At 41.4% G+C, this 25967-nt stretch overlaps 1 protein-coding gene across 1 annotated transcript in view; it reads left to right on the forward strand.

Annotated features, from left to right (window-relative positions):
• The window catches only part of Arhgap20 (Rho GTPase activating protein 20), an 82598-nt gene that overhangs the window by 39207 nt on the left and 17424 nt on the right, over positions 1 to 25967 (forward strand). The window contains 7 exon segments of the mRNA XM_021172655.2: positions 8460 to 8624; positions 11484 to 11633; positions 14481 to 14522; positions 15414 to 15498; positions 16376 to 16453; positions 18832 to 18898; positions 21145 to 21333. Coding sequence (XP_021028314.2) covers positions 8460 to 8624; positions 11484 to 11633; positions 14481 to 14522; positions 15414 to 15498; positions 16376 to 16453; positions 18832 to 18898; positions 21145 to 21333 — 776 coding nt within the window.

Here is a 25967-nt window from a genome sequence, read left to right on the forward strand (position 1 = left end):
TGGCTGTACTATATGATTTAATTTTTTTTTTCATTATCCTTGGATAATTTAATACCTGAATCCAATGTCTCTGGATCACATCCATCCCCAATTCCTCCCTCCAGTTACTACCAGATCACTCTACCCACATACCCTTCCCAACCTCCTCTCTTCGTTCTTTAAAAATGTTAATTTTATTCATTTAAAATGTGGGGGTAGGGGGGCGTGCACAAGAGGAAAATGCCCACTGAGTTCCTAGGTGTTGGATCCCCCAGAGCCGGAATTATGGGCACTTATGAGCATGGGCACTGGGAACCAGTTTTTGATTTTCAGCAAGAACAGTTCTGACTCTCAACCACTGAGCCATCTTCAACCCCTTCCTTTTTATAGTAACTCATTTAGTGCAATTAGTACTGCCATTTGAACATTAGTTAGGATGCTAGCGTTGCATGGGTATAAACATTACAAATCTAATAAATGATAGCTTAATACATTTTATTAGGACACCCCTAGACTTAGACACTTAGGTTATATGTTTCTAATTTTATTGATAACTTTTAATATTTTCCCAAAATTTGTATACAGTGGCCTTCTAAAATCATCAGTGAATGAAAGTTTGATGTTAACACAAATTGAAGTAATTGGTTCCTATAGGCCCATCAGAATTATTCTCCACAAAAGAACAATTTCTTCCTACCTTTGCAAGATATATATATATATATATATGTATATATATATATATATACACATACGTACATATATGCAAGATATGTGTATATATATATATGCAAGATATACACATATATGTATGTATATGTATATGTGTATATACATACATATATTACACTAAGTTATACTTATGATTAAGTTTAATCCATACATTAGGAATAGCAAGATGTTGGCAACAACTAATAAAGTGATTACAAAATAATTACAATTGTACATTATAATAAAAGCTAGGTTGTGAATACAGTCTTTCAGAGTGTCCTTTGTGCTGTCGTTACATATCTTGTGACATTATGAAATGATGCTCTATCTGTGTGGTACCATGAATGACATGGGCATTGTGACACAGCATCAGGCGGTTACACAAAGGTTACTTGAACACTGCACTGATTTGTGTGTGTGTGTGTGTGTGTGTGTGTGTGGCATCAGTCTGAAAACGAAGGCAAAAAGTGATAAAGATACATAGTACAGATACAAGGTGGGACAGAGACAAGTTTTATGACGCTGCCTAAGATGGCGTGTGGTTTAAACTCAGGAACTATTTATTTCTGAAATTTTTCATATAACTCTTTAGAGTCAGGAAACTAAAGCTGCAAAGCAAAACCATGAAGACGACAGTGCTCGCCATGAGATTCCTCCTTACCCTGAGAGGTCCGGTACGAGACAGGGGCAGGGAAGGCTTCTTGCTTGCCAGCCTCATTCTTTCACCAGCATCCAGCTAATGGAATCGACTTATTTATATACTAAGTAAATATTGATATTTTGCTGTAAATGAGCTGGAGATTATAAACAGCCTCAGTCCCTGCCAGTGGCATACCACCTTAAGGACTTTGTAATTTGTATTCCTTAATCTTCTAGTTAGACGTTGTTAGCTGGACACAAAAGCACATGATTAATCATCCTAGCCATCTTGGGAGGCTGAAGCAAGAAGGTCACTGGAGTTCAGGAGTTCAAGATCAGCCTGGGCAACACACATAGCAAGCTTACCTCAAAAGGAAAATTAAAGTTATCGGGTGGCATTTTTAACTTTAGGATATCTGTAAGTTACAGACAGAATGACTGAATGAGCTATAATTGTTTTCTTCCTTCCCACATGCCATCCACTGTTTAGTTGTTACCTGAACCAATCTGCCCACGGAGAATCTAGTCAATATGTGATCGGTCTGGCTTAATTTTTAATCAGTTAGCATTCAAACATGTGGCCCCATCACACTAACCCGTACATATATAAATTGCTTAAGTTGTTGGAATGTGTTTAGTATTCTCTGATTCAGTATGACTGAAATTAATCTTAGTTAGTTCATAATAGGGATAGATGGTATTTTGAAGTCAACAGGCCACATAAAAGTAAGAGATTCATGTGGCATTTCCTCTGGTCCTCCCCTGAGGCTTACCTGAGGCTTACCTGCTTCTCGTCATCCTTTCATTTTGCAATAGAACTGCCCTTGCAAAGTTACCGTCTCATTTGAAGTTCTGAAATCCATGATTCCTCCTGTTAAGGGAGCTGCCATGTCTTTGAGTATATTCTGTGGTCTTTGGATAAACAGCAGCTCTCGATCCGTGCATTCATCATGACCCCTTTGGGGATGGAATAACCTTTTCACTAGGGTCTCCTAAGATCACTAGGAAGACAGATGTTTACATGACAATTCTTAAGAGCCGTCAAATTATAGTTGCATAGTAGCGATGAAATGTTATGCATGGGGGTCGCCATGCCTGAGGAACTGATTTAAAATGTGGCTACATTAGGAAAGTGGAGACTGCATTGGAGAGACCAATCACAAAACCTTTTGTCACTAACATTTCACAAGTGCCTTAAACTCTAAGTCAGTGTTGTTGAACCACTTCTTTGTCAAGGCTGTGAAGGCATTAAGTGCTTTAGTCTTAGAAACACTCTCTGTTGTGTGTGGGGGTCTGACTCTATTAGTGTAACTGTTTATTGGCATCCATCTGCCCCTCATGTCCTTCTTCTGTCTTGCTACTCTGTTTTACTTGTCTGTGTTCCTTCATTTTTGAATATTTATATCATCTAATTATTAATGTACTCAATATATGATATATTGATATATATGATATATTGATGACTGTAACATAGATACTACCTACTCTAATCAATAATTACTGATTATAGTGGTCCTTTGTATATTTCTTGCTGCTCATTCTGTTTATTTAAACATTGTTCCATCTGTTCTTCAAAGCCCTTGTCCTGAGTTCATTTTTATCGTAATATTAGCATTATCACTAGGCTCTGTTCTCACAATCCAGGGCATTTCTCTGTTCATTATGTTGCCTAGTTAATTTGGAGATAGGTAAGTAGGTAGGTAGGTAGGTAGGTAGATAGATAGATGATAGATAGATAGATAGATAGATAGATAGATAGATAGATAAAAAGATATGGCACACTTTCATTTCATAGTATACTTAGTAGTATTTTTTTAGTAATTTGCATGTGAATTTTATTACAGTGATAAATACTGAGAGGCCTCAGCACCTGCTTGTTTACCCATGAGTAAGACATAATTGCTTTAGACTAGATTTCCAGGTTTTGTTTTACTGCTGAAATGTTCAAGAAGGTCACGACTATACCATAAATGGAGTGTTATTGCTGAACGACATGGATGGGTACCAATAGTGATTCTGTAGCCTCATTTCAATGGCTGTGTTCTTTTGTTTCAAATTATTTCTTGCCTAGTTTATTTGGAACAGCTCAGCAGGGATACCACGCTAAGACGATAAAGAGAGTTATAAACTGGCATATCATAGCCAAGGTGAGCTTACTTGTTAGACGGCTTACATTCTAAGATCATTGGCACGATGCATTTAGAAGCTTCAGTTTGATGGAAATATTAAATGTGAATTGAAGAATGGAAAGTAGAGTTCAGTTAAGGCATCTGTTACAAACTATAGAAGTGGCTATGGGGCCCTGTTTCTCTCTCTCTCTGGCTCTGGCTCTGTGTGTGTGTGTGTGTGTGTGTGTGTGTGTGTGTGTGTGTGTGTATGTGTGTTAGAATACCCTTAAAACATAAGCAGAAGAGGGCCTGTTATCCATCACTGGTGGGGTATGGAGTGATAAGGCGACTATGGTGAGGTCTGGTAGTTCTTCAGTACGTTATATATGGAATTGTCATGTAATCCAGCACTTCAGTATACTCAGCACTGAGAACAGACATTTCCGTGGCAGCATCAGTCACAGTAGCCACAAGGTTCAAACAGCCAAAGTACCCCTCAGCTAATGACTTCAGAAATATATCCATACAGTGTAACATGTAGTAGCAATAAAAAGCATTGAGACAAGCTACAGAACGAACCTTGAAACTCTTATATACTAGCCTAAAGCAGGGAGACAGACGAGAACACATACAGACCAGTATGATGTATGCCAAGTAGGCAGATCCATGAGGGGCAGGGGCAGGCCTGATGAGGAGCTTTCCTTTATGAGTGATATACGTCTTCAATAACTAGATAGTGATAACGGTTGCTCATTATGCATATTGTGCTAATGAATTTTACATTTTTAAGTGAGTAAAATGCAAGGGCAGTAGAAAGATCTTAGTCAGTAAAGAGCTCGACACACAGCAGTGAGGACCTTAGTCTGGTCCGCAGCACCACGGTAAAAGACTGGGCATGATGTTGTATGCTTGGAATCCCAGCACTGGAGATGTATATACATAGAAGGATTCTAGAGCTTGCTGGCCAAGACAGGCTGATTGATGGGTGGGCTCCCAGGTCATGGTGAGCCCAGTTCCCAGTGTGAGACCCTTGTCTTGACAACAGCAACAAAACAAACAAAACAAAACACAAGTGGACATCTCCCAAGAAACACTGAGTTTGACTTCTATCTCCCACATATATACTTCTCATACCTTGCACACACACACACACGCACACACATGCACATGTACACACATGCACACATACAGACAAATATGAAAAAATCTATGTTATTTGATATAACTTTTGACAGAATTCAAAATTAGATGAGCCTTTAAAAACAGCAATAGTTAAGCAAAAATCACTGGTTTAAGTACTTTGTGGTGGGGGGGGCAGGGGGCGGAAGTACAGTAGACATAGAAGGAAAGTGACAAACTGTGTGCAAAATTGTTACTGTCTCTGTGTGGACCCAACAAAACATGATTGTGAGTCATGGCACACCCAAAGCCTGTCTGGATGACAGAATAAATTCAAGGCCATTGTGGGGAGTTTGGTGAGGCTGCCTTAAAATAGAAATCAGATGGCAGGGGACATGGGTCAGTAGTAGAGCACTTGCCATGAATGCACAAGGCCCTAAGTTCAATGCCCAGCAAGGCATACAAGAATAAAAGAAAAGTTGAGTAAAGACTGAACAGTAAGGCTTACATTCTTGTCCATTTTATTTTCATTTTAGTACCACAGCTAATTACAGTTTTAGCAGTGCAGATTTTAATAATTCTAAAATGTGTTTTCCTTTGTCCTTTTCTTCCTCACTGTTGAATGTCCCACATTCTTGCCTAAGTTTACTGTGGCAGCTTCCTAGTGGTTTTCCTCTCCCTAAGTTACCCTTCTCTGTTCCCTTCAATATGTTACAAACACAGCATCCTACCTAAAAGCCTCCTGTGCTTTGGGGTAAAGTCTAAATGAGATTCTTATAACACAGGGAAATATCCTTCACCAGTCCTGTAATCCAATCCCTCCCGAACAACGCTTTTCCTAGAACACACTTCCTTTACTTAAGAGTGCCCTTCTGGGTTTATTGATCTGTCTGCCCATCCTTTAAGACTTTGCCTCCTACAAGAAACTGTCCTAACCCACCCAGGCTCATAGCTTTGCTGGGCCTCAGTACCCTGCATGTCTGACGTGTCACTGGTTTCTCATCGTTTTCTTTGTCCGATTCCTCTATTGGATAGCTGACTTTTTGAGGTCAGGGAAACAATCAGATCTGTCTTCCACGAATGAACCCGTCAGCAAAGCAAAATGTGACACTATTATATGTATTGCATGCTATTCACAGTGTTAAATGACAATAGTAAGGAAGCAGAGTACCGAGTGTACAGCATACAAGAGATGACAGGCAAAGATTCGTTTACGAGAACGCCATCATAGAAGATAGGACATTTGGAATGGGTTCTGAGTTAGGGGATATTTTGAGGAAGTACATTGTTTTCAATAATTATTGTAATTGTGTACTAGGTAATGTACCAGGACTTGAGGTTGTATGGATCCTACTTAGCATATTGATTATCACTTATGAACATAGGTGTTTCCCAAGAAGAGTTGAGCAGTTTTGTCTATTTTACTTTGTAATGCTTTGTATTGGGGGTGTGGGGTCAGCAGTGAACTGATGATACAGCATTGTATCGGTGGCGGTCAGAGGACAACCCCAGATGTCAGTCCTCTCTACCCTGAGCCAGGGTCTTTATTGCTAGCCTCAGCAGTGCACACACAGGCTATTGGGCCAGCCACCATCTGGGGCCCCCAGTCTCCGCTCCCCTCTCACTGCGCCAGTCCTGGTAACACGGATTGCTCTACCACACCCAGCTTTCCTTGGGTTCTGGGGATTCAAACTCAGATGCTCACATTTGCACCCCAACCCCCTTCCCTACTGAGTCATCTCCCCAACCACTGCCTTGTGATTTCCTAAGAAGCAACTACCACTCTCAAGCTTTATCTAAAACTCAACTTGAGCTTTACTGTAAGCCCAACCAGAACATATTAGGGAATAATGCTATCCCAGGATTCAGGGAAGTCACCCGGTTTTAGTAACAACTAGGTCTTAAAATTCTCTTTGCCGCAGCCGGGCGTGGTGGCGCACGCCTTTAATCCCAGCACTCGGGAGGCAGAGGCAGGAGGATTTCTGAGTTCGAGGCCAGCCTGGTCTATAAAGTGAGTTCCAGGACAGCCAAGGCTACACAGAGAAACCCTGTCTCGGAAAAAAAAAATTCTCTTTGCCATTCAGAAGTAGCTTCATAAAGTCTTTAAGATGGTATGTTCATGCAGAAGTTGCAGCAGGTTAATTTTTATAGTTTGCAGTACTTGTTAAATCAGTTTAGAGCTCTGTTAATTATAACCTGTAGATCTTACTCAGGCTGTATGAAGAGTTAAACAGAAGGCTATGATCTTACCCTCCTCCCATTCCTATACTATAAGAGACAAAAATAATCACACCTCTGTTGCACTCAGAATAAAAATAAATACTTCATCAGTGTCTGACAATGCATTTTTAAATAGAAAAACACCAAAATGCTAGTTTTTAAAAATGCCAAAGCTATGTATGAGTTCCCTTAGATGAAAGTTTTTAATTATGTGAGTGCCGAGTGATTTTGATTTTCTTCAGACGTACTGTAACATGTGTTGTTTTTGTTTTTGTTTTAAATCGAGGCTCAGCTTACTAAGGTCTTGAAGCATTTCTTGTCATACATAAAAAAGTTTAAAATTACAGATAATAGACTTGCACATTGCTAAATTTGAAAATGAAAAAATCTTTCTATGTTTTGGGGGGGGTCTTTCCAACAGTACCACCAAATACTATTTGAAGGTATATTAACTATGAGGTAAAGGTTTTATTATGTGTGGAAATCCTTTGCTTTCAAGGGTAAACCTTTAAAAAAAAATCACCTACATTAAACCTTGGCCCAAGCTAACCTCAAGCAAATAATGATCACTCCTGAGTTAGTGGCTCTCGCCCTGAATTTCTAAGTTTTAGAAGTAAATGTTTGAACCAAAGCGTAGAACAAACTGTAGCCCAGACAGGACGCTTTGTTTTGTATAGCATTGCCAGGCCACAACCTCCCCTGGCCATTCAGGCGTTATCTGTGGTTGATTCTGCAGTATGAGGGCTGTGGAGAGGTCCTCACCACCTGAGATTGGCTTGTGGCAAGGAGATGCCATCCAGAAGGAACTCCTAAAGAGGAGGATGTGGGAGGGAGCTCATCTGGGTGCTGCAGGTGAAGTTGCTGTTGCTGAGAATGTGGAAGAGGGAAAGAGTTCTGCCACCTGAGCTCACATAACAAAAGACTCTTCATTGGCTCACAGATGCTGGCTATGCAGAGCAGGCAGGCTAACAATGGCTAAAATGTGCTTGTGTGGGATAATTTTGATGTCATTGGTGTGTAAAACTTGAATTCAGCATCAGTCTCGACCTGTGGCGGGTAATCCACCCAGCGACCTGCACATGGCCCCATATAGTGACAGAGAAGGATGGCGGTTTTTGGAATGATTGTCAGTATCTTAGTTTAGGAGTTCAGATTTCACAGGTGAGTGCATTTGTCAAAACTTGGGGTATATGCACTGGCAATTTGGCCTTGTGCATTTCATTGCTGCATACATTTTAATTATAGGACAACTGTTAGGTAAACATTGGGCTCTGGTTAATGACACACAGTTAAGACTGAAATGCCAAAAAGGAAATGAGTTAATGAATCCTAGAAAAGACAGTTGGATTAGGGACGTGAGGAACCGGTGAGATAAAACATTAATGCCAATGTCTAGTTCAATTGTACGGGCATTTATTAGGAAGCTATTTTCAAGTTTGTTTTAAGGTTTTGGTTTTTTGTTTTGTTTTTTGTTGTTTTTTCATAATGAAGTTCTAAGATACTGCTGTGTGCAGAATCCGCAGTGAGGCCAGAAAAGATACTGAGCCTCTCTGCTTTAAGGAAACAGAAAAAGAAAAAAGCCCTTGGGTTCCATATCCATAAACAACTGTCGGCCTCTACTGTAGAAATCTCTGTCCTGAGGATGCACATTTGACTGACAGCTTTGCTACATGTGGTCTCTTTCAGAGACAGCCATTCTGCCAGCATTGACACGTGTGCATTTCTGTCGTCGTTCATGTGCTCCAGTCGGACTCTGCTGATTGATGGTCCAGTGGAACTTAAAAGAGGCCTGCAGAGGCAGGAGAGGCATCTTTTCCTATTCAACGATCTGTTTGTCTCAGCCAAAATCAAGTAAGTAAACTGCATATGCCGCAAGTAATTGTTTTAAAGCGACTTTCTTCTAATGGAGACCACATTCTCTACTTGGTCTGGCCTCCATCAAGGGGCTTTTAAAAAGCTTTATGTTTGTATGTATATGGACTTTTTTTTTCCATGTGCATGCAGTGCCCAAAAAAGCCAGATGATAGCGTCAGACACCACCCACACCCCTAGCCCCTAACTAGAGTTATAGATGGTTGTGAGCCAACATGTTGGTGCTGGGAATTGAAGCTGGTCTCTGGAAGAGCCGTCAACATTCTTAACTACTGAGCTAATTCTCCAGCACCTATAGCTAATATCTTAAATAGGGAGCTTGTTTTTTTTTTTTAAAGTTGTTTATTAAGAGTGTTTAGGTTCCTCAGGAGGGACAGTGAAGAATGTGATGGGTCTAATCCCTGCTCCTCTGAAGCCTCCACCCTTATGGGAAGGGATGTGAGAGCTTGCATCCTTGTGTGTGAAGAGTTGATGATAGCGCCCAATGCTCAGAGCAAAACTTAGGTGCTAGAATAGGAAGTAGAAGATAAGGGAGTGTATTGTGTACATAATTGGGGTAAAGACTTATTAAAGGATGAAAGGCAGCTAATCTTTAAAACCTTGAGAGGATGAACTAAATAAATAACAGATTCCTCTGAAACATAGCTGCTTAAAAACTACCAGCATTTCGTTCAGTTTGAATCAGGACTCGAGAGTATTGAAGAGGGTAGTTATGGCTCAATGGCCCTCCAGACCCTGAGGCTTGACTGGAGGATTCACTTGCAAGCTAGCATCATGAGTTTCTCCCTAGCTATTGGCCAGAGACGTTCATTTCCCTTCCTTTGCTCTCCTCCAGGAGTACATCTCACAACATGTCACCTGCCTCCTTCACACTGAAAAGTCTTTCAGATCTGTTAACACCAACATGTCTGACCTGTGCTACTGGCTACACAGACCAACCTGGGCATGGTATAAAATACACTATTCACAGTAGTGTATCAGGAAGCAGAGAGTACTGGGGGGTGGGGAGGGGCCCTCTGGAAGGCTGGAATCACTAAGCTACACTAGAGTTTGAAATCAATTTTTAGATTCAATTGAGGAGTGCCATCATGTGATACATATTTTTGAAATATTTATTCATCATAAAGAGCTGGTTGTCGGAAAATCAAAAGAGTGGAAACAAGGTGACAGACAGGAGGTTGCTGTAGTGGCCCTGGGAGGAGACAATGAGGGGTTTGCCTGGGGGAAATGGCAGTTATAGACTTCTTGGGGATGTTGGGTTTACACCTTAGAGGGGTACCAAGAAGATTCTCTTCCTGTTGAACACTAGCTGACGGGACAGCTAACAGAAAGGCTGTGGCTACAGAGCTTGCTCCATTCTGCTTCCTTGTTATTTATAGGACACCAACAAGGTTCAGACCACTCTAACAGATTCATTCTCTGCAAAGCATTTCTCAGTCACTAGAGAAAAGTAAACGCTTGTTATCTCTACACTATGTCATGGTGCATCAGAAAAATAAGACTTGGACCAAGCTAGGTATTAATTTGGCAAAAGTAAGTTTAATCCAAGAGGTGTGCTTATGGCAGTAAGAGCGAAAAATTTGATAGAACCTGTTAGTAATTAATCCAAAGGCTTTACTTTTCAGGGCCCTTTTGAGTTGACTATTATGTCCCTTGTAAAAATGGAAATTGAAGTGATACTCCAGAACTATTAAGTTAGTAACCGGCTGAGCCTCTATGTGAACTCCCTGCTAGGTGAAGCCTATGGCTACTCTGTCACCCTTTGCCCTTGGAGGAAGGACGGGGTGGTAGCCAGATGACTTCATCTGCTGAAATAACTGAGTGCAGCCCTTAGTATTTAGTTTCCTTTCACATCACTCCTTCAAAGTCCTTGAAGGACCACTATAAATCTCACTTGAGCTTTATAACCTCTGTAGTGACGGCTTTGGGGGGCTCCTGTCCGCCTGCTGTATCTTTGATTTTCATTGCAGCTTTTATGTTCCCAAATGGTTCTAAATGCTACGTGAGCCATTTCCCTGGGCTAGGAGAGCCATTTCCCTGGGCATTCCCTTCATAGTTCCCACTGCCCTCTAACTACTTATGTCTCACAACTACCATGAGTATTAAATACATTATTTAGGTTAGAATACGTTGTGCCTCCATGTCAAGGGTTTGAGGATGATTAGGAAGATATTGCCAGACACAGTCGCAGCCCGCTAACGAACTCGGCACCTCAGTCCCCAGAGCTGACCACTAGCTGTGTTAGCCCTCCCCTCTGCTTTTGTCTGCTTTGTTGCTGCTGTTGTCTAGTTTAGGTTCTGTTTTTAGGTTACAGTTTTTCAGTGTTTGCAAGAATATACTAGAAAATGAACCACTTAAGTGAAATTTAAGGTAATCTGTGTTTCTGAAACCACAAAGTCTTAACAACCATTCTACTGAAAGCTTATTATCAATTTCTCTAACTCCTAACATGGAAGAACTTAACATCTTATAAAGCATGTCTTTGTGTATATATGTTGAAGTAATTTTAAAAATAAGCAAATTACTGATATTTTGTCACAAAAATAAATTTAAGTTGGGTTTTGATCCCAGTGTAGTGCTCCACCTATGGAAAAGGGCAGTTTATAGATATTTTCTGCTGCTAATGCAGGCATGAGAACCAAGCCTTCCCAAATGTTTCAAAGGCCTGGGTAACCATCCACAGTACAGTCTGCTGACTCAGGAACTGGAGACGGGAACAATAAGACTTTCTTCGCCCACAATGGGTAGAAACTGCCCTCGCAGGACAAACACGGAACCTCCTGTAAAACTCAAGAAACAAAATAACAAGAGCACCTGTTTTGGTTTCTGTCTTGCTAGATATAACAACAATTTTAAGATAAAGAATAAAATAAGACTAACCGACATGTGGACAGCTAGCTGTGTGGAGGAAGTGGGAGAAGGCAACACGAATGCTCTGAAGTCCTTTGTCCTGGGCTGGCCTACCGTGAACTTTGTGGCTACTTTCAGGTAAGAGCCAAGGTTTGTCCTAGGCTTACCAAGGTCAGCTACTGTTAACAATGTCTAGGATAAAGAGATGTGGTTTTGCCAGTTTCATGCCTAATGTTTAAGGAAAATGTGATTATGCATTGAGTAATTCTTCCTTTGCCCATAAAATCCTCCCAATGGCTGACTTTTCATCTGAAGACTATTTGATTAAAATGTGTAAAAATTAGTGATAAATATTGGGGATTAGAAGGGCAATTCACCTTGGGCTAGCTGTTGGTTTAAAAAAAAAAAGTTTTTTGGAGACAACTGGTAGGAAAGTAATGTATGAGGTTGTGGAAGTAGAATTGGTCCATCCGGGAACCCTCCATTCTTAATGGCTAGGGGTTTGTTTGAAATATTGAGACTTTAAGTTGATCAGTCTTTTTGAACCACAAAAAAGGCCACTTCACTGTTAATAAACCAGCAGAGTTAAGTTTAAATATTGGGTCATTTTGAATAATATTTGAATAACTTGTTTACTCTCAATTTTAAAAAAAACAGTTTTTTGTTATACAGATGATGTGTCAAAGTACTTTGTATGCTAAGTTCTGATTAGCTATCTATAGAGATATGGTAACCAGAAGCATATTTCTTGTTTTAAAGTGTTTAGTTTCCTAAAACTAATTCCGAGTCTGTGTGACTACAGAGTGTGTCTTTCAGTCTGACATGGTTATTTGACGGCCTGGCTCTGTGATTTTGAACGACTGCACACCACCTCCAGCACTGATTTTCCCTTTAACGATTCTAGTGTTCATCACACGCACAGGAGGCACCAGTCTACTCCAGGCGTCATTCTGAAGCTCGACTGCTAAACCTTTCCACACTGTTCTCTGTAAATCGGGAGCAGGCCCGTCAGGCCGTGCCTTGCCATGCGCTGTGGGGCACTGAGGACCTGATGCAGGGCCTGTTCAGAAGAAGCACGTTTGTGTCAGTCTCTGTATCTCTTCCTGTCCGTGACAGATCTCTAAAGATAGTGTCCCTTCCCAATGTTTAATCAGCTTGGTAAAAGGAAGCAATCCACCCATGGGGCTGACCATGTGTTACCAAGAATCTCCACTCTTTTTAAGAGGGATGAAATATGGGACCATTTTGCTTGGGCAAAGCATAGTTCTTTAACCACTTGATGAAGGCTAATATCCCCAGCAATGTCATACAAATGCCACATGTGTCTCAATATATGTTGATAAGAGCAATTCACTTCTGTAGCATTTATTCACATCCCTCCCAACAATATATATGTATATATCTACATCTACATACATACATATATATATATATATGTATATATATATAATCATAAACATCTGTCAAATCCTAGAAAATCCCAGACTCCCTAGCCACTCCTCCTCAAATCTGCCAAAGGAAAACATAGACTAAAAAATTACTATAGATCTTCCCTAAGGCGACACAGTCCCTAAAGGCCATGTGTGGCCCTGTTTTGGTTATTGGTAAATGGCAGCAGTTCCTGGTTCTCTGCCTTGTGACTGTGATAACAATGGTGCAGAAGAAGCAACTGGCTGGCAAATTTCAGGAATTTACTGTTCTCTGTATAACTTTTTGGGAAACAATTTTTCCAAGCTAAGTGGCTTTCAAAAAATAAATTATTGAGGTCTGCCTGTAATATAAAAAAAAAATGCAGTCTTAATACCGGGCTGCCCTGTAGTTAACTGCTTATCTGCTTAAAACTCAGAGCAGAACAGAAACAGCAACTGCCAGGGGGTTCTGGAGAGCCAGGAGAAGTGGAAGACTAGGGGAGGCTTTAACTCTTGAATGAAGGCACCAACACTCAGCGTTTTTTCAAGGCTCTTGCTTGTTGTAGGGCCAAGTAAGTAAAATTCACAAAACCTCACTGTCTCTGTGGAATTTGTGACAGGCAGGATCATATAAGAAGAAATTAGATGAATGTTTCACTTTAACCATCAGCAGTGGCAGTAGAAACATATTTAATTGTACATACATCCTTATTAATCAAAAATGTTTTTGCAATTAAAATAAGTTTGCTTTGAGCAAATCTACTAAATTCCTGCTGTTTTGCCTTGTGTATATGAGATTAAAAAAACGTTTCCTTTCCTGACAATAGACTGGTTCCTGGGCCTAGCATTTCTGCCCATCCGCCAAAGCTCGCTTTCATCTCAATATTAAGCTTTTATTAAGTATTTTATTAAGTAATAATATTATACTTTGTGGGGGGGGGGCTGGGTTGGGTTGGTTTGGTTTGGTTTTTGGTTTTTCGAGACAGGGTTTCTCTGCGTAGCCCTGGCTGTCCTGGAACTCACTTTGTAGACCAGGCTGGCCTTGAACTCAGAAATTCACCTGCCTCTGCCTCCCAAGTGCTGGGATTAAAGGCGTGTGCCACCTCTGCCCGGCTTTACTCTGTGTTTTTATAAATGACAATTTTAGCTGGAAAACAGCACTTGGAGAGGATAATTAACCCAGCTTCTCAGGTATAAAAACTGCAGCTTTGGATAAGTGGCTTGCCATGATGCTCTAGCTTGCATGCAGTTGTTTCAATTCCAAATCAGATATTCTTTCCACCAAGGGACCTCCCTCCCCTGTGGCCTAATGCCACTGGTGAGCGAACAGTAACACATTAAAAACAGCCTGCCTCCGATCCACCTGCGTGAGTTTAAAAAAGTGACACTGGACTGTGATCATTCCCAGGGCCTGCAGCATCTTCTAAGCAGCGGTGTGAAGCTTGTACTGTACGTGCACGGCTACATTTGTAACAGCAGGCTGTTGGTATAGTCACCTGGAGTGGCGGGCTTTAAAATGTTGGCATTAATATTTCATATGGCTTTTTTTTTCCTCTTCCATTTTCTCTGATTGCAGTTCTCCAGAACAAAAGGACAAATGGCTGTCTCTCCTTCAGAGGTATGTTTCAGTTCACACAGTTTTGATGTTGTCGTTAACCTGTGGTTAAACCAAACATGTTACTGCCAAATATGCCCCAGGGGTGCACCTTTCTTCTTGAATGGAAACTGACATTTGTCTGCTAAAAATAGCCTATGGTTCAGATTGTACACTGGCTAGAACATAGTATAAATAGTATTCTCTCGCTACAAGTACTTTTTTCTAGGAAGGAGAACACTGGGGTCTGATTAGATCCCATCAGAAAGAAAGGAATTACCAGTGTCTTCTCGGTCTGACGTCTCCAAGCTATGAGCTAGTCATTTCTTCATAGAGCATTTCAAGTCCCCATAACTGCAAGGATTTATTCAGAGCACCTCAATGTAGGGTTATGATCCCTACCACTGCCTGTACTGAATAAAACAGTCAACATAGGCTTACCACTTACAGGCAGAGTTCTTCCCTCTTTTCTTTCCTCTCCTCTTCCCACCCCATGGATAATCAAGATTTACACCGTGCCTAGCAGCTAAATGGGAGTGAGTTCATTGTACAGTATAGTATGTGGTCGGGTACTTGCCAGCAAGGTGAAAGGCCTGTTCAGAGGAGACAGGAAGGCTCTGAGAACCAACCGCCACTCAGAGGTACCTTCACCTGGTCCCTCCTCCAACATCAGTTGACATGGATATCCCATTCTTTAGCGAGTTCCATGCCTAATATCAATTTTTTTCTCTTTTATATAATCTGATTCTGCTGAGTTTTACCTGTATCCTTAAAAAAAGAAAAAAAAAAACGAGAAAAGAGAACATATAAGTATATTGACAATGTTATCAAGATAGGTTGGGTTTTTTTTTAATGAGCTATTATTAGTGAATCTCATTTGACTCAGCATTGTTTTGGGTTATCACATTTGATTAGATACATCGCTCTAGAAAAGGAGAAAGACTACCCGAAGAGCATCCCCCTCAAAATCTTCGCCAAGGACATTGGAAACTGTGCCTATGTAAGTGTTTCTAAGCCAGAAAACGAAATCCAAGGTCCCTGTATAAGAGCAAAAACATTGTGGATGTAAAAAGAGACAGGCAGGCTGAAAGACTGTGTGTGTGTGTCCTACAGAAGGCAAGCATTTAGAGGTCCTATGGTGGGGGTGTGCATCTATATGTATCTTTAATTGCATGAAAATCAAATTCTGAAAAGAATGGAAAAAGGGACATTCCTGCAGTATTTAACATGTAGCCCTGGATAGAACATTGCTGGTCAGAAATCTCTTCTCGGGGCATGAATACTTGTCTGGGTCCTTTCAGGAACAACTGCAGACTCTTGCAATGAAGCCACAAGGAGGAATTGACTGTTAGTATTCATCAGCTCTTCCCAACCTGCCAGTTCTTCAGTTGGGTGGTTTTGAAAATGTTTTCATTGAGTTCTTATGAATGAAATCATCATCTAGGAATTGCCATGTTCCTATGGTAAACATTCAGCCTTTAGCCCCAGTTATGGGGACTTTCTTGGCTGAAATTGTAGCCCAAGAGCTGAGCTTGTTATCAACAGTGAACAGGATGGGAAGAGGCCTTCTTATGATGCTGTGGGCTGTAGACTACACAGCAGCTCTCCGTAACAGTCACCTTGTGAGCACAAATGTAGTTCATGAGAATTATGTTTTAATTTGCTTTTAAAAAGTTAAATATTCTGACCAACTCCTAAAAGCCAGACCTTACTGCTTGAAGAAAACATTCAAAATGTTGGGCTAAGAAACTACCTATCTCCTTCAGTAAAATAGAAGAAACTAAGACAAAACAGACAAAAATCTATTGTATTGCTGCTTGCTTAAAAATGGTGAACTCTTCATTTATGACCACGTTTTTCTATTTCTCTCCGTACAGTTTAAAACTATAACAGTAATGAATTCAGACACAGCAAGTGAAGTTATCAACATGTCACTGCAAATGTTAGGGATCACTGTAAGTTGCCTCTCCCCTATCGTCTTCTTTTTGGAACATGGTCCTGCTGTGTAACCCAGGTTAGCCTTGAACCTTGAATGTGATTTCTTTGCCTCTGCCACCAAGATACTCCTTAAACTTTGATATTTTGATTTCAAAAATGATATATGGTAATTCGGATGTAAGTACAGTCCCTTGCATTATAACACAACCAATAACAAAGTTACATTTGTCCCCACCCCCAGATGTAGAAAACAGGAAAGTTCCTATGTTAGCACAATGGGACGGGTGCTGTCTATTTTAACACCTCTGTGACCCAAAGACCATAACGGTTAAAGTAGAACTTCAGAGTAATAATACACATTTTATTATATGTCCTATGTACATTCACAAAAATCTGGTGAAAGGTGCAGGAGAGAGTGTTAACTTCTGCTACTCCCTCCTTCTGTTCAACCTTGACCTTCCGATACTGTTTTTATTCTAAGACTCAATCTAAGGACGATTACCAGTTCTCAAGGCTTTACTTTGTTGTATGCTTTTGCATTCATATTGACTGGCTTCAAGTCCTGAAAAAGACATCTGGTTCCTCTTAAGAATCCGTAAATAAAAGCACAGCTTTGAATTCTGCCATGGATTTGAAGGCCTTACTGTCCTTGCTGTGTCTGTCTGTCTCACTTTTAACCTGACCCTTTGTTTTCTGGGGTGAGTTTGTGAAATGTTGTTAATGGAAATTATTGGAATATTGAGATTGAGGTCAGGGGGAGGAGAACTGGGCAGCTTCTCCCTTGGTCCCCCTGCTAGCAACCCACAAAGAATCCTTCTATTAACTGGGAGACTTCAGAAGAATGGAAACTAAGAAAAAGCATTTGTGAGGTTATTTTTAAACACACTGCTATATGAGCCATCGAGATGGCTCTGTTGTACAGGTGCACGCTGCCAAGCCTGATGACCCGAGTCCCATCCCTAAGACCCACTTGGTACTAAGAAAGAACTGACCCCTGGAAGTTTTCCTCTGAACACCACGTGTATTCTGTCATGCTGCTATTGTGTGTGTGTGTGTGTATCCTTGCACATGTGTGTGCACACACAGAGTCAATAAATGTGATAAATATTTAAAACTAGGCTGTGGTATAACAGATCGACTGAAGATGTCATACTATTACTGTGTCTATTTAGATTTGCTCTTCTCCAGTGCTGCTAAGCCCATTAATGACTCCAGGCCACCAAAATCTAGGATAAAATAATAAGTAAAAGTTAGTAATATGATTGAAATAGAATTAAATTTTATACACAGAGTAAAGTGTGGCTTTCTGCATTGATATCTAACCTGCACAAACATAGTGCATAGTTTTAGGCTAGGAAGGGAGATGAACCACCCCGATGCATTTTCTTAGGCTTCCTTAAAATCTGATCTGCTCAGGTTCAAAAGAAAAATAGAAGTTGAGACTATTTGATGACACCCATGTTAAGAGATATCTGACAGCGTTGTCTAAAATGTATTTTTATTAGATTGTTCCTCTCTGTCTAAAGGACAAAGTGGGGACTAAGTGATCTTTGTGTGCCTGCTCATGTGGCCAGGCACAATCTATACGACATGTACAGTAGCCAGGACCCTGACTTTTAATTGCAAATTAAAAGCAGGACAGCAAAATGCTTCTAACAGACTCAAATATTTCTATTATGGCTGTGACTAAGAATTCTGCTGTATCCCTTCTGGAGGATTCAGCAAAATCCACATAATTAGTATTTCTTTCAAGTGGGATTTATAGTTTTGTTAGATTATAATTCTACTAGTAAATACTTTGTTTTCCATGATTGGGCCTACTCTGTAGGAGAATTCTTAACCCTGTGTCCCCAGGACTGGAAGGAGTTGTTCAAAGTGAAGTCCATCCAGCCATCTATCCATTTCTAGAAAGCCCCTTGGTCATTCTGCTCAGAGCCCACTGAGCTAACTAAATAGGCAGCCTCTGAGACTTGACGTTATAGTCTCATAGACAGAAAGGTTGTCTGGCAGGGGTACGTTAGACGTTATGTCCAGTATTCTCTGAGAAGACGAGGGGATCTCAGAGGTTAGGATCAGCCATTTAGAACCAGGACGTGTATTCTTCCCTTGTCGAAGGCCTTTAAGATTTTCACACTCCGTGGGCCACTGATAGGAAGGTCTGATCCCATTGCAGTTTGCAGATCCCCAGTCAGCTCGGGGGCTGTGGGAATGAGGGGACCAACAATGATGGATCCTGGCTTTGAGTAGGATATGGTTGTAGGAATGAGTACTACTACCCCGTCCAAGCCAGATGCACCCGTGACTCTAAAGAGCAGAAAATGCCCCAAACTCCCGCCTCACTCAAGTACCTAACATGAAAGATTTGTTTTGATTTTTTTAATCCTTCTATCTCTAGGGCTCTGAGAGAGATTACCAACTGTGGGTAAATTCTGGAAAAGAAGCGGCACCGTACCCACTCATTGGTGAGTGTCTGTCAAAGTCTAAGATAACATCGCATTGCTTTGCCTCTACGGTCTTAAGCCTAAAAGTTACTGTATCGGGTGTTCACTGTGAACCAGACAGTGGGATCGTTTCTCTCGGGCTGCTAAAGATTACAGTCAGACAGTATACATTCTCCTCTTGGTATTTTTACTTTACAAGCAGATCTTACCAAGCCTTTTATGATGGGGTATCTTCTTCATGAGAGAGCAGTGCGCATTGAAATTCCTCTCGCTCCATGCACACGTCTGGTTTTCAGCATCTTGAGTTGCCTCTTGTCTTTCCTACTCTAATACCAGGGTTGCCTCAATACACAGAGTACTGTGTATGGTACAGTGGTGTACTGTCACCCACCCCTGAGTACATAACATCTGCTCTCTCCCAGAATCCCCTTAGCATCACAAAGGAAGTGACACTAACACATTTTGACTCCTGAAAGTCTTCACTGGCTTGCTAAACAACTAGTGTATAGTCCCCTTTACCATTTCTCCAGGGCAAGTTTCCATTTGTTTTTAGGATTTTTTTTTCCTTTTTTGCCTGGGAGACAATGTCCAGGCTGGCCTGAAATTCAAATTCCCGCTGTTCTGAGGAATTAGTGAGAAGTAAATTTTAACTTACCTTATTTCCACTATTTACTTGAACGTATTTACTGGTTAGTAATTCCACTTTGTAATGAACAGAAATAGGGCAATTAAAATAAATTCTGGTATCTGTTTCAGCTCCCGAAATAATAACCATAACAACAGTTAGCAATTTTAGAGTGCCGCCTGCCTGTTGGAGGCTGTGCAGCATGCGCCCGTGCAAGGTCACTCTGGGATGGTTGAGTATTTCAAGTGATCTTAGGAATTGAAAACAAACTTATCTAGAAAATGCTTGTATATTCTGCCATGCAGAAAATAGGACGCTGAAGGCAAAGCCAATTTCCTCAGACAGGTTTGGTTTTAAATGTCATTTATGCAAAAGCGAATAGGCAATAAGAAGATATCGTTTAAAAATGACAATTTTATTATGTTAGAACTAAGACCGTAACTCTTAGGCACAGAGCCACTTTCAACTTCACTGAAAAGCACAACTCTAAACTGTGCAATGGAAAAACTTCTGACTTACAAAGCAGTGTGGATTAGTGGGCCACTGTTTTTCAAGGTTACTTTTGAATTATGCTGGTATGGGGGTCTTCTTGCCTTAGTCCTTAGAGGTTTCTTAATGTGTGTAAATGTCAGTAACACATTTGCTTTTTATGCCTGCGTCAAGTGCAAAGGAAGGGTTTGCTGAGTTACATTCAGTGAGTCTAAGTGAAAATGTGCTGTCTTGGCTTTCAAAATCTGCAGCATGGCAGGATAAAAGGACTGAGCCACACCCATGATTTACCTGGAGAACTAACCAACAAAAACTGGGTTAAGGTCAGATGTCCATGCTCTGGTTTGTGAATTCGTTGTTGCATCTGTATCTGTACCCTGGACCCACTACAGTTTTGTTTAGATTGTTTCCTATGAATACCAGGCCCAGAGAGAGGCAAATCACACAAACCAGGGCTGCTGGACAACTAATTCTGCAACCAACAATCAGCAAATGGTTTTACACAGATGTGCTAGAATACAGGGTGAATCTTTGGGAAATGTGTGGGGATGCGGGGGTGAGAAATGGACTCTGTAGCCTAGGTCCTATCTCACTTTCAGTATGGCTGGCACCCAGGCTAGGCTCAAACTCACAGTGATACTCCTGTCTCAGCTTCCCAAGTGTTGATATTTCAGGCATGAGCCACCATGCCTACATATTTATATTCAGGAATGCAAACTTTTGTTGAGGAAGGCTCTATGGGGTGCGAGGGCTCACCAATCAATTGCTAGGTTGAAGTAATCTTTACCAAACAGGCTTCTTTGTCCTCATTTTTAGAAGCTCTTAAATATTCTTGATGCAAACCTAGAAAAGGTCAATTATGCAACCCACAAACCGATGTCTACAGTCATTCTAAGGAATCTTTTGAAGATTTTTTTTTCCCTTCCCTTACCCTTCATCTGCTGTGAGACAACCTCTCAGATTTGGTAGAGCCACCTGCAATATGCAGAGGCCCCGGCTGCAGACTGGGCACATGGATCTCTCGCTCGCTGAACAAAAGCATTCTTTATCCCAGATGGCCCAGGTGTAAGTCACAGTGCACTCCAGTTTGCAGCACTTGCTGGAGGTACTCGCTCAGCCTGAAGTCTACATTTGGATTTTATTCTTCTTGTAGGACATGAGTATCCTTATGGAATTAAAATGAGCCACCTCCGAGACACTGCCCTTCTGACGCAGGGATCAAAAGACTCCGCCAGCCCATCCCAGCTCCAAGAGCCTTTCCTCATGGAGCAGCTGCCCCGCGAGATGCAATGCCAGTTCATCCTGAAACCTACCCGCCTGGCGACAGCCCAGCAACTGAGCGGTGAGTTGCTCCCCCCTCCTTCCTAGAACCCCCCCCTTTCAGCAAAAGCTTGCATTCCCAGACACAAAGGCAAAGACCCAACTTCCACCCAGATGAACTTGCAAATATGAATTTTCAAGAGAAGAGAACGGAATTTTGGAAGATGGTTCTGTAAACTAGCAGCAGGTGTTAACTGACCTACACTCAGAACAAGAGGCCAGAACTCTGCCCCTTCTTCCCTTGCCAGCCTTCCCCCTTTAACCTTATGCCCACTGCAGAGTCAAGGCTCAGGCGATGCTGCAGGTGCGTCAATGCCCTCTTTGTATGGTAATACACTCCACTGTGTGTTCCCCTAAATAATCACGTTATAAAAGGGAGCCTGTCCTTCGTGGATGTCAGAAGACCATGATGCCCTGACCGGGAGGGATCCCGGTCCTGATAACTGTGTGAAGACTAATATGATTTCTGCCGAGGTCTCCCCTTAGCCTACTGATCTACCATGAATTCCCTGTGAGCAAAGCTGCCTCACTGCTACCCCGTAATAAAGGCTGTATTATGGCAGCTGTGGTGTTCAACAGAAGAGCATTATAGTTTGCCCTGACCCAAGCTTGCACTAAAGAGCTCAGTCTGAAGCAAGACTGTATAAAGAAACAAGAGAAAATTGAGACCAAAAAGTCTAAGGGTGATAGGAAATGGATACTGTACTTCTAAGTCTGCCTTGGTCAGCTGATCTAGCGGAGAGTGACATTGCCTTCTGCAGACAAACTCCGGGAGTAAGATTTAAAGAGAGGCCACCCACCCTCCCTCCACGGGACAGATTATTGGCATCAGCTGGGTGCCAGATGAAGCACTTCATTTTCTCCATTTTTTAACCGCATTGCTAAATGACCCTGCTTTAAGAAAAATGTGTGTTTAGTTATCCAAACTTAGAGGGACGTAGTAATGAATCCTCATTATACAAAAAGGTTTCCCCGCTTTAAGTGTTCATCCCATTAAGTTCTGATGTTTTATTGGGCTAAAAAAAGGGGGGGTGTTGTTGCAACAGCTTTGCTCCTTAACTTTATCCTATCTGTGAGCCCATATTTCTTCCTCTCACCTCCCAATTAATTCTTCTCCGTATTCCTTTCCCTCACCTACCCAGTCTACCGCTTTCTCACACATCTGCTTGTGTTTGCCTGCTTCTGTATCCATACATTGTTAACACCATCTCTCTCGCAGATGACTTGAGCTCTCTTTCATTCCCACTCACTTCACTACATGCCTAGGACAGTCCCGACCCCAGATGTCTGCTGAGCACTTTGAAGAACAGGTACAGAAGGGCAGAGTGGCATCGTCACTAATGACCAACCCCAGACAGACATTCATCCTGGCTGGGCAATCTGAATCTCCTGTCTCACTCACACCTCCACACATAAGTCAACCCTGCCAGTGCCTGATGACCTGGCCCTCTAGATGTTACACCTCACTGCAGTCAGAGCAGACATCAGCTGTGCAAATGTACTTAAATCTGTACCAGCCCTCGTTTTCTCTCCTATAACAGTAAACTGAGTTTGGGGTTCCAAGGCTGCTTGGGCACATCTTTGGGTTATTTTGAGGTGCTGCTTTGGAAGGATCCTTGATTTTATCCCCTACAATGAGGAGGCCGGATGCTGGTCTGGAGAATCTGAGTATTCAGTAAATACTTACTGGATGAATGAACAAGTTAATGGGCCTTTTAGTAGATGGATGAAAAATTCCCATAAGAATTTAACCGAGCCAAGGGAAATGATAGTCCGACCCTTCTACCTTTAAACTCGTGGTTTTCAAGTTCGTTTTTATTTCATCACAGTAATTACTTGGGGTTTCATCCACTCTGTCCATTGCCTTGCATTCTCTTGTTTTCTATTGGAAATACAGATGGTGCTTGCATCCTTGATGCTCAGGGTAAATGATGGAGGCAGAGAGTAGTCAAGGCCTGTGCTCTGGGTCACATGAATCACCTTCGCTGCAGCAGCCTCGACTCACTCAGCTCTGCAGTGTCTCAGTGCTTGGTATATAGATTGCCGTGGAGAGTGCCTTCTTGGAACTTTCTGGCTTTTTCTGTAAGGGGCCTAATAGTAAAAAGTATTGCCAATGAAATTCTGAAAACTATTTAGATGATACATGAGAGAAGCAATCTCCACAGATTTCTTATCGATAAGAGTTCATAAATCAAACACAGTGTCTGCAGATTAAGAGAGATGGATTTTGGGGAAAAGACATAGCATTTTGCTTTAGAATTTGAAGTTCTTGATCCAATCACAGAAGTTGAACACAAGTGTTATCGAAGATGAAACTTTTATATTTTATCTTAAAACATTTCACACAGCTAAGTGTAGCTAAATACTGATGCCATTATTAAAAATGCATTTTAATTGTGCCTATCTCTCTCTTGCATGACATTTGTAGAATTTTATTAGATTCTTCTTTTGGCATCTGCCTCTTACCATTTCATTGTAAACCAGTCACCTCACCCAGATTGTTACATGGGTTTTGACATGTGGAAATTTTCTTTGCTCTACATCAAAAGTTAGTGAGGAAGGAAGGGAGAATACTGCTGGAATTCGGATGTACTTATAACTTCTAATTGTTCCAAAGTGTTTTCAGAATGGCTTTACTGTAACAGTTTTATATCTTACAATTTTAGATTAGAGCCAGGTGGGGTGGTACACATCTGTAATCCCAGCACTCTGGATTCTGAGGCAGGAGAATTACAAGTTAAGAATGTTACAATAAAGCCGGATGGCGGTGGCACATGCCTCTAATTTCAGCACTCAGGAGGCAGAGGCAGGTGGATCTCTGTGAGTTTGAGGCCAGCCTGGTCTACACAGCGAGTTCCAGAGCAGCCAGGGCCTACACACAGAAACCCTGTCCTGAAAAACAAAAGAATGTTACAGAAAAGCATCTAGATGAAATTATCGGGCTCCGTATGATGGTATTCCTGCTATCCATCAGTTTTTACCTAGCACTTAGCATTTTAATGAATCCTTGATTGATAGATGAGCTTCCTCGGACTACATGTGGTATTGTGAAGCATAGAACAGTAGAAATTAAAACCTCCCCTATGCCGGCTGCCCTACTGTGTGTTGCCTGTTAACATGAATTCTCGTGAAACAGACCCCTGACCGCCACCACACCTGGAAGAAGCACTGTCAATGCTCTGCCTGCCTCTGCCACTCTGTTTCCACGTGGTCCAGTTCATCACTGGTATAAATCAGACTTTAAAAAAGAAACTCTTGAGGGCAAGGCAGGATTGCTACAGGTTTGAGGCAAGCCTGGACTACAGAGAAGGACACCATGTCAAACAAATAAAACACTACTCCATCTTCACTCTTTCTCACCACCTTCCGTCACAGCTCTATCAGGCTAGCAGCCTGACCTAGAAAGTTTCAGCCCATATTTTAAGTGTATAGAATGTGCCTGTATTTGCCAAGTGCACAGGACTCTTAGACCCACAGAACTTAAAATTGTAAATTGCTTAGTTCCAGTTTACCATGGTCTGTCGTGTAGAAAATAAGATCTAATTTGTCAAGGAGATAATATTTTGTGCTGCCTGGTTAAAATCAGCCATAATTAGTCACAAAACTGTTTATTACTGAGAGAGGGCTCCTCTAGTTAAGAAAAATATCATCTCAGGAAATTAAGGTAAAAGTGATAAGAATTGAAGTCTAGGGCCTAGGGAGATGGCTCAGGTGTTAAAAGCACTGGCTGCTCTTCCAGAGGACCCAAATTCAATTCCCAGCACCCACATTAACAGCTTACAACTGTATGCCAGTTCCAGGAGATCTGACACCCTCACACAGACATACATGCAGGCAAAACACCAATGCACATAAAAATAAATAAATCTTTTTTTTTTTAAGATAAAGAATTGAGGTCTAGCCAAGGCCATATTCATGAAATTGTGTTGTACCTGCCACCCAAAAGGAGTAGGGGTTGGTTAAAACTGGCTTTAAATCCCTAAATTATGAAAACTCATGAATTTTAAGCTTTTTGGATTAAGTTTCTATTATGAAAGAACCTTTAAGTTTTAGTCTTAAGGGAGTAAAGAACCAAACATTTAAAGAGTAAATAAAATAAACGTTCCTCTAGATCTAGAAAAAAATTCCTGAGATTTATCCTCGGGGTGATTAGTCTCTAATGAGCCCCATCTACTGTATTGGAAGGTTCCAGATATAAAAATTAAGATTATTCACACTCAGTACCTAAATGTCACTCCTGGCAAACCTTTGTCCCTTCTAGAAGATCATTACCCCTACTGTGCCTCTTACCTGTATCCTGTGTAACACCTAAAGATCAGCTGTGTCACTAGACTGTGAGAACATGCATCCTGAGGCTTTGGCTCAGTGGAAGACACAGCAGGAGGTGAATAAAGATGGCCCCCCCTTAGTTGCAGCCAGAGTGAGGCTCTGGGTGAGCAGTTTTGGTGGGAAGTGCGGTCAGAACCACACCTTCAGATCCAGGGCTAGACTGAAGGTGAACTGGCCTTCATAGAAGATGGTGGAACACAGACACCCCTTCGTTCCCTGTTGCCCGCATGCATGTGCTACTCTTTGGGGGAAAATACTTAATTGTACGGCCAGAAGAGAATTTCAAGTTAAAGCTTTTCAGTTAACAACTGTTATTCTTTAACCATG

Source organism: Mus caroli, unplaced genomic scaffold (assembly GCF_978045245.1).
Source record: "Mus caroli unplaced genomic scaffold, Mus_caroli_1 scaffold_11, whole genome shotgun sequence".
NCBI lineage: Eukaryota > Metazoa > Chordata > Mammalia > Rodentia > Muridae > Mus > Mus caroli.